Source organism: Elephantulus edwardii, unplaced genomic scaffold (assembly GCF_000299155.1).
Source record: "Elephantulus edwardii isolate Elephantulus edwardi_28Jun2011 unplaced genomic scaffold, EleEdw1.0 scaffold00234, whole genome shotgun sequence".
NCBI classification, from domain to species: Eukaryota; Metazoa; Chordata; class Mammalia; order Macroscelidea; family Macroscelididae; genus Elephantulus; species Elephantulus edwardii.
In genome coordinates, this window is record NW_006399984.1 from 3,687,595 (window position 1) to 3,701,777 (window position 14,183).

Genomic DNA, 14,183 nt, shown 5'->3' on the forward strand with positions numbered 1-14,183 from the left:
GGATGGTAGAGAGTGGGGATATGGGGCTGGGGTACCACCACGGGGAGGTGGGGAGCAGGCGGTGCTGTTTGGGTGCTGTGTGTGTGGGGTGTTATGCAGTGGGCTGCTCAGTGTGGTCACGTGGTGGCAGGCCAAAGCAGGTACACGTGGTGGTGATCTGTTGCTCCTCCTGGGTCACATGGTGGTGGTCGGGTGGTATGTCCCTGAATTAATGGGTCCTGCGTGGTCAAGCTAGACAGCAGTTATCCTCCCTAAATAACTGTGGGAGCAGTGCCAACAGCGCTTTCCGTCACTCTTTGTATTTTTTTTCTTTTAAAAACAGCTGATGAAAACTTTAAATGACATGTGACTAGATTATATTCGCATTAGATAGTGCTGATTTGGAGCACACATCTGAAAGCATTTCCACCTGTAAACATTAAAGCTGGTGCAGAATTACTTTAAGTCATAAAACCAGGAGGAATTGTTTTTGCTTGTAAGAGCTGTCCCAGGGTGACTTTTCAAAGTTACAGCTTACTATCTGTATTACTCCTACTCAGGTCTGTGACAAATGACTCATGAGCTTTCATGACATCAGAATTATGTCTGGGATTTCAGAGTGGAAGATAAAGGCCACAATCCTCAGCATTCTTGCTACAGCTCAAAACAGCCCACTTAACATCTCTCTCCTTTGTTAAATTCCAGGACCTGCAGAGGAATCCGAGCCTTACTTTCTGAAAAGAAAGCCTAGACCTTCATGCCAGCAGCAGCAGGAGGGTCCTTGTAGTATGTGATGCAGTGGGACCCACTCATTGCCTTCTTCTTAGATAATTGTTATGACCTGTTGAGTCAGAAACAATCCATAGTTGACCGTCCAGCAGGTTTTCAGAAGCAGCAAATCACCTGGGAGGAGACTGCCCATCATTATCCTGGTGGGTTTGAACTGTTGGCCTTTGGCTTGGCAGTGCAACTCTTGACCACCACCACTCCTCCCACATCACTTCCCCCCTCCCCCATATCATTTTTAAGGGATACTGGTGAAGGGTGGAGTCCCTGGGAGGTATAAGCACTTGGTTACTAACCACAGAGTGGGTGGTTTGAACCTGTTCAGAGGTGCCACAGAAAATAAGTCTGCAGATCAGTTTCTAAAATATCCTACAGAACAGTTGTACTTTGCACACATGAGGTCATTATGAGTTAATGTAACTCAGCAACATTGACACAGGCAAGGCTGAGTCAGGAATAAGAAGTTGGTGGGAACAAAATAAAATATGACTGTAAAAAATGTTCACAATATGACTATATCTGGGTGCTCACAGATGCCTTAAAAGCTGGCTGTCCTTGGATCCACAATTAACATTCTTGGTACTAGCAGTCAGGAAATAAGGAGACACATTGCCCTGGGAAAATCTGCAATTAGGTACCTTTCCAAATTATTGAGGAGTAGTGATGCCAGTTTGAGGATTAAGGTGTTTCTGATTCAGGCCATAGACTTTCTAATTACTAACCATGCATTTGAGACCTGGACAATGAATAAAAATGACACAAAGAGAATTGACGACTTTGAGCTGTGGTGTTGGAGAAAAGCACTGAACATCCCATGGGTGGCCAAGAGAACTAACAGATATGTCTTGGAGATAGTGCAGCCAGAATGTTCTTTGGAAGCAAGAATGATGAGGCTTTGCCTCACATACTTTGGACATATTGTTATTCCTTGGAGAGTGACATGATGTTGGGAATGGTGGAGGGTCAGTAAAGGAGAGGAAGACTGTCAACCAGGTGAATTGACACAGTGACTGCTGCAGTGGGCTGTTGTGTGTCAGGAAGTGTGAGGATGTCACAGGATAGAACAGGGTTCAGATCTTTTGTTCATAGGGTTGCTATGAGTCATGCTTGACTCGATGGCACTTAACAACAACTGAGCAACATAATCTAGACTTGGAGCACAGTGAGGTAACAAAGATGGTGGCAGATGTCACTTGCTTACTTCCTTCTTTACAGGATTGTGAGCTGAAAAGACAGTTTGAACAATGTCCTCAGAGGAAATCTTCCTCACATTAGAAAATGTCTAAATCCTTTTTCTCCTTATTCACTGTTCAGCTTTCAGATGTGTAGCAGATGACTAGGAATAAACATGATTTAAATCAGATGCACCTTAATCATTAAACTGAAGTCATTGCTCTTCAGAACTTTGGCAAGGTATCTATCTGCCAGGAGAATTTCCCAATTTCCCAGTGCTATACATCTCTAAGCAGGAGTGGCATCCACTTCCTAAACATCATGCCTCTGGAAACTCTACGAACTTTGATAAATGTTGATAGTTATAGAAAGACTTCAGGCCTTTTGTTCATAGGGTCACTATAAGTAGTGCTCAACCCAGAGGCAATCAACAACAACAACACACATCTCTTCATCTTCTGACTGCTAGTACCAAGCGTGTTGACTGTGGATCCAAGCAAGATGAAATAATTGACAATTTCAATCTTCTTTCCATCTATCAGGATGTCTGTTGCCTAGTGGTCAGGATTTTTGTTTTCTTCCCCCACCCCCCAGCCCCAAGATTTTATTTTCTTGTTGCTGAATGTCCTCTTCACTTTCAGCAAGCAAGACTGTCATCTGCTTCGTGCATGTTATTAATGAGTCTTCCTCCAGTTCTGATGCCATGTTCTTCTTCATAAAGTCCTGCTTCTCTAATGATTTGCTCAGTTCTCAGACTGAATAGATATGGAGAAAGGATATAGCCCTGATGCACACCTTTCTTGATTTTAAACCATGTAGTGTTCTCTTGCTCTATTTGTACAACAGCTTCTTGATCTAGGTATATATTTTGTATAAGCATAAATAAGTGTTCTGGGATTTCCATTCTTCTCAATGTTAGCCTTAGTTATGATCTACATAATCAAATGCCTTTGCATAGTCAATTAAACCAGACAGACATTCTGGTATTCTCTGCTTTTAGCCACTGCTTTTTCTGAGCCCAACTTGAACTTTTGGCATTTCTTTGTCAATATACTGTTTTTGTATGATCTTTAGCAGTATTTTGCTTGTATGTGATAATGATATTGTTCAATACTTTCCACAGTCTGTTGAGTCACTTTACTTGGGAATGGATATTAATATGGACCTCTTTCAGTCAGTTGGCCAAGTAGCTGTCTTCCAAGTTTCCTCACACAAACTGGTGAACACATCCAATTAATTGCAGCATGTCAGTAGTCATCCTATCAACTCCTGTGGCCTTATTTTTGCCAATCTTTAATGCAGTTTAAACGTCTTCCTTCATCACCACTGGCTCTTGATCATATGGTACTTTCGGAACTATTTCAGTGTTGACCAATTGTTTTTTGTACAGTGACTCTGTGTATTCCTGCCATTTTCTTTTGATGCTTTCTGGATCATTCAAGATTTTTCACATAGCATCTTTCAATATTGGAATAAGGATGACAGGGAAAGAATCAATGCTTTTGTGCTGTGGTGGTGGAGAAAAGTGCTGACTATCCCATGGACTTCCAAAAGAACAATCAGATATATGTTGGAGAGAGTACAACCAGTGATCTTAGAGCCAAGGATGGTGAACTTTCATGTCACATACTTTGAACACATGGAGAGGGGCATCATACTTGGGAATATGGAGGGTCAGCAAAAGAGAGGAAGACCCTCAGTTAGATGGACTGAATAGGACAGAGTTCAGACCTGTTCATAGTTGCTTAGATGGACTGAATAGGACAGAGTTCAGATCTGTTCATAGTTGCTATGAGTCATACTTGACTTGAGGACATGTAACAACAGCAACAACTAATCATTTTTTAAAGGAATGATGCCAACAATCCACCTGCTGGCATACCAGGAGTTAACTTTGTGAGAAAGCAGATACAGAGGTAATTCAGTTCTGCAGGGAACCACTTCATACACATAGGAGATATGTGTTGCTCCTCAGAGATTTTGACCTCTTTGGTTGCCTCTGTTCCCATTCTCATTTTGTGTCTTTTAATTTTTGTGTTTTCCATCTATTTGTCCTATGCCTCTGTGTTTCAGAAGTTTCTACTCTGGTATATTTTTGCTGCAAAAGGAGTAAGGACTTTTTTTTAAGTTTAGTGAAACTTGAGAAGGACAGATAAAGGTGAGGACTCATTTCATTTGCCATCTCAGATCAAGACTTAATGACCCATACTTCCATTTCATTTGGACAAGTGTTCCAGGTGGGGCTTGTCAGTTAGATCTATAAATTGGTTCTGAAATGATTACTAGGTGATTGTGATGTTTGGAAAGTCATCTGACTTCATTGTTAGTTTGGATAAACTTGGTATATGTCAAACGTGTCATTGTAGCAGAGTCCCTGGTTCATTAAATTAATGCACACAGCTGAAAGCTGGAGGCTTGATTCACCCAGAGTGGCCTCAGGAGAAAAGCTTGGTGATCAGTTTATTAAAAATCAGCCACTGAAAGTTTAACAGGATAGCAAGTAATAAATGTTGAAGAGGATGTGGCGAGATAGGAACTCTTATATATTGTTAGTGGGATTGTAAAGTGGTACAACCACTCTGGAAGGCAGTTTGGAGCTTCCTCAAAAAAACTGAACATAGAAATTCCATATGACACAGTTATACCATTGCTTGGAACATATCCTGAGAGAATGAGAACTGAGTCACAAATAGAGACTTGTACACCAATGTTCATAGCAGCATCATTCACTATTGCAAGAAAATGGAAACAGCCTAAATGTCTAACCACAATAGAATGGATTGAGAAATGACGGTACACAATGGAATACTATGCAGCATGTAGGAGCAATGATTTTGTAAATTATAACCTAACTGGGGAGGAACTGGAGAGCATTATACTGAGTGAACTAACACAGTCCCATAAGGACAAATACTGTATAAGACCATTATTGTAGAATGAGTATTAGGATCTAAGGGGGGGGGAAGGGTAGGAGCAGAGGGGTGAGGATTGGCAGGTGGTGGTGGGTGGTTAATTATACAGTAGCACAATTTGATGGGTGGATTAGGAGATGAAGGGAATGGGAAAGATCCAGTGTGAAAAACAATGTAATACGAACTTAGTAAATAAACCAGTATAAAAAAAAATCAGCCACTGAAAATGCCACAGCACACAGTTCTCCTCTGAAACAAATGGGGTTAGTGTTGAGTAGGTTGGAATTGATAGCAATTCTTTCTGGTTATTTGGATTTGAAAAGTGCTGGATCAAAAAATGCTGCTCAGTGTTCAACAAGTCAACATATGATGTGACTCTACTGGTATAAACATAAAGAAGTCCCTAAACTTGGATCTGCAGGGTTAATAATTTAGGGAACATACCCTAGCACTAGGATTTGAGGAAGGAAAATTATAACATGTTTCTTACTAACCTTATCTCCATTAGTAAATCATCTAAAATGCAGTGACAACTGTATCAGCTCCATCCTCCAATTCTATTTGTGACAGAATGTCACTTCTGATTAAGCAGATTTGGAATTTAAAAGTAAGGCTCACCTGCCTATGGAAAAATAGATCTAAGTGTCCCAGCTTATCTAATGTCAGTATTAGCTGTCACTGTACCTTATCCTTGTTTCTGTTTTTCTACTCACCTTGGATGATTTATTTCACCCTTAGCCAGAATTTGAAAGTGTCAACAGAGGTACGCTATATTCTTTAATAACATCTAATTCCCTGCATTCCTCTTCCCTGTGGTTGAGCAGATCACTCAGCCTGCTCCACCCTAGCCCCACCCCCATCATAAAGGAATACCCTCTTTCAGGAGCAATAATGTGAGCTCTATTCCCTTTCCCACTCTCCAGTGAAATAACCAAAGCACATGTCCAAATTTATTTTTATTTTTCATATACAGGAAATAAGACTTAATCAAAAGAACAACAACAACAAAAAAAAGAAACCAAATCTAGCAGAGGAAAAGCATGCACAGATTAGCTTCAAGTTTACCTCCAACCATGGATTCTACAAGACTTAACACACCAAAGACTGGCACTCATTCTACAGGGGATGGGTAGCCCACCAGGAGCAGAATGGAAACAAGAATGGCTAGGAAATGTCACTGGAGTTTGAGTACATAGTACCAGTGTCCACTGGGGTAGGATTTTAGCCCAGGTTCAAAGGAACATAAAATGTATCCTATACAAACAAAGCAATAGAAAATTGTTGAGCACTACTAATCATTTGGTCTCTTTAGTTGATATACTGTCAAAAAGATAAACAAAATTTAGTCATAGAACTATGAGTGCCTGTGCAGCTGGACCCTGTACAATTCCAGGCCTGCTTTTCATGTGCTTATAGATTAAAAAAAGAAAAGGGAGAAGTTGAAGTTAAAACTGCAAAAGAAATGGCCTAGAGGAAGTTGAACTTTTGGGCCCATGTAGTAGTTTGCTGGTTGTAAACAGCAAACATTGTGCTTTATCTTCTCATTTGAATCAAGGAACTGAGTATGGGAGGTTATTGCAGTCAGTAACAGGAGGTCAGAGGTCACAGAGAGATGGTCAAAGACACTGCAGCATCTGTGTTTAGCAAGGGTTTTCTAAGGGGTGTCATTTCGTTGTCAAGAATCCCGAGAAAGCTCCCAGGGTCTATGTTCTCAAACAGTGCAAGAGTAGTGACTTCTGTCTCATTCCTCTTCCTCATTTCCTAGTCCTTGCAATGTGTCCCTGGGTGGTACAGATGGTTACAATGCTCAGCTACTAACTGAAAAATTAGAGGTTCATGTCCACTTAGAATGAGCCTCACATAAATACAGAGGCTGACTGTGGACACCAAACCCTCCTGGTCTGGGGTAATGGAAATATTCAGCTTCTTTCAGTGAGCTATTCTATGCTCAAGTTTAGTGGTTACAATTTCTCAACAGACTCCAGTTAGATAATTTAAAAAGTAAGCATTGGCCCTGCCCACACCCCCCCACCCCCCGACTTACATGACTACACACATAGGGACTTAGGCACCTTCACTACACTGCTCTGTCCTTAACACACATGACTCACTGGGTCTACATCTGGGTTCAAGTAAACTATCAAAATGACTAATTCCACTGAGGAGCAGGATGGTCCTGTTTGTTGCCAGCAACTCCAGGTGAGACATGTTTCTTATCTGGGATGTGCATTTCCAATTATATTGTCTGTATCCTAATTTCATTATATTGCCAGTAAAATGTAATTCCATATTTTTGGAACAAATCTTGCTGCAGCTCTAGGATGTCCTTTTTCATATTGTTCTTTGATTGTTCTGGTTTCTCACATAACTCAATACATACTCTTGCCTTGGGCTCAGGGCAGCAGTCGTTCCTTCCTCATGACACCACAGCAACACTAAGCCCTTAAGTCCCAGTGGAAGTCTTAAGGAGCTGTTCTGCTTTGAAAGTACCCATCAAACCTACGACCTCAGAGATGCCTTTGAAAGCAGCCTGATCTGCTAGGAGTGATGACAGAGCAAGTCGCCCTGAGCATCACACAATACACCCTCATCCTCTGACCCCAAAGGCAGGACACTATCTGAATAATTCATCAAATGTGCCAGGAAAAGCAAAGGCATGTTCTCCAAGTCAGACCAAGAGCTCATAAAACACAGCATTCCAGTTTGGGAAAGGAGCAATTTCCATGAGTATAAATAGCTTCCTGAAGTAGTTCTCAGGTAGCTGCACATATCAACTTCATCTGCCAGAGGTGGAAGCAGGTACTTCTTGACCATAAAATTTGTGTGCATGGGCAGAGTAGGGCCCAGATACAAATCTTCTGCTAAAATCTTCTTCTAAAAATGTTCTGCAAAAGTGACCAGCTAGCACATGACTCAAGGAGTCAATGATCCAACAAGTCTCCTCATATAATCTGCTTCCATTGCATGGCTATGAAGAGGTCTTATGATTGGGTGGAGTGAAGCTGACTTAGCTGGCCAGACAGGGTGCCAGGCCTGAGACCTACTCCACATTGTTACAACCCAAATGGTTATCACTTGACTCTCCTCATCTCAGCCTCTCTTTTGAGGATCTGGCTTCACCACCTTGCAACCTGCAACTTTGGGGTACTGCTGCCACACTGCCAGAGTGCACAGATTACATGAGAAATGGAAATAAGGGAGGAGACAAGATGTAAATGTAGGTATTTGTCCTCCTTGGGAAACTTGAAAGGAAGCTATGCTTGCTTTGAAGAGCTCACAGAAGAATTGCCCTTTGTAGCTTATTAGGCCACTCTATATAGAAACATGGATGGGAACAGAGAGGGCTACGTAAGGACTTGTCAGACCCAGGTGCCCTCAGGTCTCCCTGCGCTGACCCTGCTTACTTGGCCTTCACCACCTGTTCATAGGGGGGTGGAGGTGTGTTGCAGTAGGACGGGGGTGGAGGGTAGGCTGTGCTTCCCTGGGGTGAACTGGACTGGACCTGGAAAGCCATCGCCATGGGGTTCCCAGCAATGTTCATGCCTGGTCCTCTTGGATCGGTGTAATATGGTGGCCCTGGCTGCTGAGCTCCTGAAAGACAGACATACATACAGACAGATGTCAGAGGAAAAAACTGCCACCCACCACATTCAGAGCTTTTGGGTTGTTAGGGCTACAGAGATGAAGGTATATCAGCTTAACATGTTTCAAGGACCCAGTAAGCCCAAATACAATGTGGCATGTGGAATATAGGCCAAGCAAAAGCAGCACACAATGTCCCTGAACTCAAGGAGCTAATATTCTGTGGGAGAGACAGAAAACTGCAAAAGTGTAACAAAAGTGGCTAAATTAGGAGTGACAGCAGTATCAGAGGACAATAGAGACAGGAGCTTAACCACCTTCACCCTAAACCCAATACAATAAAAATAAAGCAGCTCTGCAAAGAGTCAAGAAGCCTGGCTCAAGGGAACTAGAAATGGTACAGTTTGGACCTGAGGAAATCAGAGTCAAGTAAGTAAATTTACAGTTCACTGCTGAAAGAACTGGAAAGAGGATGATGGTTTCCTGATTCCCAGACTGGGAGACGGTGAGATTGGTTCAGGATAGGGTAGGGTTCAGAGCTATTGTTCATAAGGTCACTATGAGTTGCAATGGATTTGATGGCACATAAAAACAACAGGAGAAGAGTCAGTCAGAGGAAACACTGTTTTAAACCTACAGTGTTGTTTCTTCAACTTGTGAAGTGTGCCTTGTATTCCTATCCTCCATAACCCTGGATTTCTCAAGGATGAAAACAAAACTGTTTTGTTTCTGTCTGAATTCCTTTATATTTTATAATTAATGATTATAGGCTTAAAAATGACAAAAACCAAACCAAAACAACCCAGATGTCATATCCCATTCTCTGTATTGGAGAAGGAATGGTGAGGAAGGAATGAGAGTAGTAATAAGGAGGCACAACCAACAGGACCTAAGGGCAGTGTGGAATGGAAGAGGATGGGAAAAGGCCTAACTAGCAAAAGCCTGATTCCAGGTCCAGAAAAGTTAGTGACCCACTAAGCAAGAGAGAGAGGCAGGAGCAAAGCACAGCAAAATGGAAGTGCTTTTTTTTTTTAAAAAAAATTTTTTTTGGAAGTGCATTTTTAAGTACTTTGTGTACAAAAACATGAATCTGGATAAATTAATCAAGTAATTGTACAAGAAGAGAGAGGAGACTACTGACTGAGTTGTAGGAAAGATTATTATTCAAATCATAGAAGAACACAAAATATCTAAGGCAGATGGGAAGAACCCAGAGAAGAAGGGAAGAAGGGGTGTGAAGTAAAGAAGTATAGGAGGTGAGTCATAGTAACAATGGAAAGAGGAATTTTTCAGAAGGAAACATGGACTGATATTCTTCAAAGTAAAAACAAAACAAAAAACAAACCCAAAACCAAAACTCAAAAAAACCTCAAAAAGTTTCACTGCCATCAGGTTGCTTCAGACTCACAGTGACCTTCTTTGGGGTTTCCAAAGCTAATGTGAGAAGACTGTCTATCTTTCTCCATGGAACGAAGAGTGGATTTGAACCACCTAAGATGTATAGCTTTTTGGATGTGATACTGGGGATTTCCCTCACATTCTTTACTCAGCAATTTTAGGACAGTGATAGGTACAGAACTCTAATTGCAGTGAGTACAAAGTTATTCAAGACAAAGGGTGAAGATGGGATATGGAAATGCGTAATGGCTAAAAGGGAACAACAAATGAATGTATATTTTTAAGGATGGGACACAAAGAGGTACAATGATTAAGTTCTTGGCTATTTACCAAAAAGTTGGAGGTTCAAGTCTACTCAGAAGTGATTGAGAAGAAAGAACTGGTGATGTGCTTCTAAAACAATTAACTATGGAGCACAGTTATATTCTGATAGACATGGGTTTTTAGCAGTCAGGTGACTGAAACACAACTGATTTGGTTTGGAAAGAGACATTTTCTAGGAAAGAATTTAAACTCAATAAGGGTAGATACCCTATGGTTCAGCATTTGGACCCAAGTGTCTAGCACAGAACCTGGCACAGAAGGGCATCACACAAATCCTTGCTGAATGGGCAGAGAAACCCTGACAAGAAGCAATAGGGTAGCTTTAGTGGAAGAAGGTCTAGGGAGCTGGATATTGGGCTACTCATTTCTTGACAGCGATGAAGAACAAGATCAATGGGAGAACTGATCAATTCTTTCAAGGGAAAAATAAAAGAAATACCTGCAGAAAGATTCTAAAATCCTCAAAGAAGTGAAAAATGCACAGAAGTCACAAACTAGCAAAAACATGACATGGAGTGACAAATGGTATGGGATTCAACATAGTATGGACTTTATATACATAGATGTAAGAGTTATGGTACAAAAGTTATGGAGCCAAAGGGATGCTGATAACATCTACTTACCCTAGAAACAATGAAGCACTTGAGAACAAATCCTAGGTATTGAAGGTTAAAAAAAAAAAAATAGAGCATTCCCTGAAGAAATTGGCATTAAAGGAACACTGTTACTTGAGTGAAACAAGAAGAAAGGACTGGGAGAGTCTTTTGTTGGCAGTGTCTTTTGTTTCTTCAAATATCCTTCCAGTTACCACTGAGTGGATTCCAATGCATAGTGCCCTATGTGTATGTGTGTGTGTGAGAGAGAGAGAGAGCTAACAAGCAGAACTATATGCTCCAATTTTTTATATATCTGATGAGATGCCTCTATGTAGACTTGATATCATTAATATACCTACAAGTAAAATATTGCTGAAGATCATCCCCAAATGGCTAGAACAATATATGACAAGAGAACTGCCAGAAGTTCAAGTTAGGTTTAGAAGAGATCATGGCACCATGATTATCATTGCCAGGATCAGATATATCTTTGCTAAAAGAAAAGGCCCTTAAAAAGAAAAGAAAAGAAAAGAAAAGAAAAAAGTAAAGGTCCCTAGAGACCTAGGAATAGATGTGACCACTGTCCTATCCTTTGGCATCTTCACAATCTCTGACATACTTAAGTCCACTGCTGTAGTCATTGTGTCAATCTATGTGGTTGATGGTCTTCCTCTGCTTCACCAACACTCCACCTTCCTATGCATAATGTCCCTCTCCAAGGAGGGACATATGCCCAATATATGTATATAAAAGGTCAAGGACTTCAGTCTTCAATATGGATTGAAGCTCAACAGCAAGAAAACAAAGATTCTCAACACTGGGCCAAAGGGCAGCATCATGATAGACAATGAAGAGATTGAGACTGTTAACAGCTTCAGCTTGCTTGGCTCCACAATCAACACTCTTGGTACCAGCAGCTGGGAAATCAAAAGACGAATTTTGCATTGAGAAAATCTGCTGTCAGAGACTTCTCCAGAGTACTGAAGAGCAATGATGTCAGTCTAGAGACTAAGGTGCACCTGTTCCAGGTCATAGTCTTCTCAAATACTTGCTATGCATCAGAAAGCTGGACAGTGACTAAGGATGATAGAAGAAGGATTGATGCCATTGAGATGTGGTGCTGGAGAAGATTACTGAACATACCATGGACTGCTAAGAGAAAAAAAACAGGTCTATCCTGAAGAGGATGAAACCAGGCTGCTCCTTGGAGGAAAGGAATTTGACATTTTGTTTGATATATTTTGGGGTATATTGCAGGGAGGGACCAGTTCTTGGAGAGGGACAGCAAGCCTGGAAAGTTGGAGAGATGGCACAAGAAAGGAAGACCCTGGATGAAATGGATTGGCTCAGTGGCTGGGGTAATGTGTAAAGGTGTGTCAGAGACAATGAAATTGACTCAAGACAGAGGAAGGTTCAGACCATTGTGTATAATGTTGCTGTCCAGTTGGAGTCAACTCGCCAACATATAAAAAATGTATGCAAAGTGAAACTGAATCACCTTTGCTCCAAGGAACATTCTGCTCATTTGCAATGAACAAATCATTGATTGGACAGAATTCTATCATTCTATTTCCAGTCTCATTTCTATCACCAAGTTTGTGTTTCCTGAACACCGATCTTTCTTTGTTGTTCTCAAATTTTGCATTTGTGTTGAGAATCACAAAGGAGGAGGGGCAGTTGCAAACAGACCCTAAACATTGGAACGTGGAATGTGAGAAGTATGAATGTAGGAAAACTGAAGATTGTTAAGGAAGAAATGGAATGCATAAATATTGACATACTAGGCACTGGCAAAATGGAATGGATTGACATGGTACATTTTTAATCAGACAATCATATGATATACTATGCTGGAAGTGAAAAGGAGGGAAAGAACAGGGCTGTATTTATAGTTAAAAAGACTATTTCTAGATCCATCTTGAAATACAATGATGTGAACGACAGAATAATATCCATACACATACAAGGAAAATCTGTTAATACCACTATCATTCAAATTTATGCACCAACAACCAGAGCCAAAGAGTTGGAAACAGATTACTTCTACCAACTGTTGCAACTGGAAGTCGAACAAACATGTGATCAAGATACATCAGTAATAATGGATGACTGGAATGCACCAAATGATAGAACTGCAGAATACATTAAGTAACAGTTAACAGAGTTGAAGAAAGAAATAGACAGCACCACAATAGTGGCAGGAGATTTTATCATACCAATCTCATCAAAGGATAGGTCAACTCAAAAGAAACCTAACAAAGATGCGGAAGTTCTGTACTGTACAATCAGCCTACTCACTGTGAATATATTCTGGTCACTGCATCCAAATAAAAGTTAATTTACTTTCTTCTCAAGTGCACATGGTGCATTTCCTAGATCTGCTCATATATTAGGCACAAAGCAAGCCTCACAAAATTAAAAATCACTGATATAATACAAAATATCTTTTCAGACCACAATACCAGAAAACTAGAAATTAATGATAAGAAGATGCTTTTAAAATTACTCATACGGAAGCTAAATAGCACTCTGTTAGAATGCTGTTGGATTATAGAAGAAATAAAAAAGTTCCTTGAAGTAAATTATAATGAAAATACATTATAACAAAACCATAGAGCTAAGGCAGTCCTAAGGGGACAGTTCATAGTAGTGGGCAAACACATAAAAAAGGAAGAAAGAAGCAAATGTAATGACCTAACTCAAGTCCTCCATCAAGTAGAAAAAGAACAACAATCTAATCCCACTGTCTCTAGAAGGAAAGAAATGATAAACACAAAAGCTGAAATCAATGAGCTAGAAAACAGAAAAACATTGAAATCATCAACAAGACCAGAAGCTGATTCTTTAAAAGGGTTCATAAAACACACAAACCACTGGCAAACTTAACAAAACAAAAGAAAGAGAAGACGCAGATAATTCTAATAAATGAGAGAGGTGACATCACAAAAACCCATGCAAAATCAAATTGATAATATCAGAATATTATGAAATGCTATATTCTGATAAATTAAAAAACCTAGAGAAAATAGACAAATTATTTGATACTTACATCCTATCCAGATTGACAGGGATAGTTGTAGAACACTTGAAGAGAAACATACTCATCACAGAAGAAGAAATTAAGCAGATCATAAGAAAACTCTGCACCAAAAAAGGTCTTGACCCAGATGGCTTTGCAGCTAAATTCTACCAAATATTCAGATGAAATATCTATCACAAATTCTTAAATTATTTGAAAAAATAGAAAAAAGGAAACACTTGGAATCATTCTATGAAGTAAACATAACACGAATACCAAAACAAAGCAAAGCAATTACCAAAAAAAGAAAAATACAATCTGCATTATGCAGATGACACAACCCTGCTTGCTGAAACTGAGGAGGACCTCATGCACTTGCTGCGAAGGGGCAGGGACTGCAGCCTTCAGTATGGA

The 14,183-nt window shown here is 40.3% G+C and overlaps 1 protein-coding gene across 1 annotated transcript in view; it reads right to left on the reverse strand.

The window, feature by feature from the left end:
- Positions 1 to 8,250: 8,250 nt before the first annotated feature.
- Positions 8,251 to 14,183, reverse strand: part of LOC102867790 (vesicular, overexpressed in cancer, prosurvival protein 1-like) — a 74,893-nt gene continuing 68,960 nt past the window's right edge. Inside the window, exon 5 of the mRNA XM_006898598.1 lies at positions 8,251 to 8,441. Coding sequence (XP_006898660.1) covers positions 8,251 to 8,441 — 191 coding nt within the window. The remainder of the gene's footprint in view (positions 8,442 to 14,183) is intronic.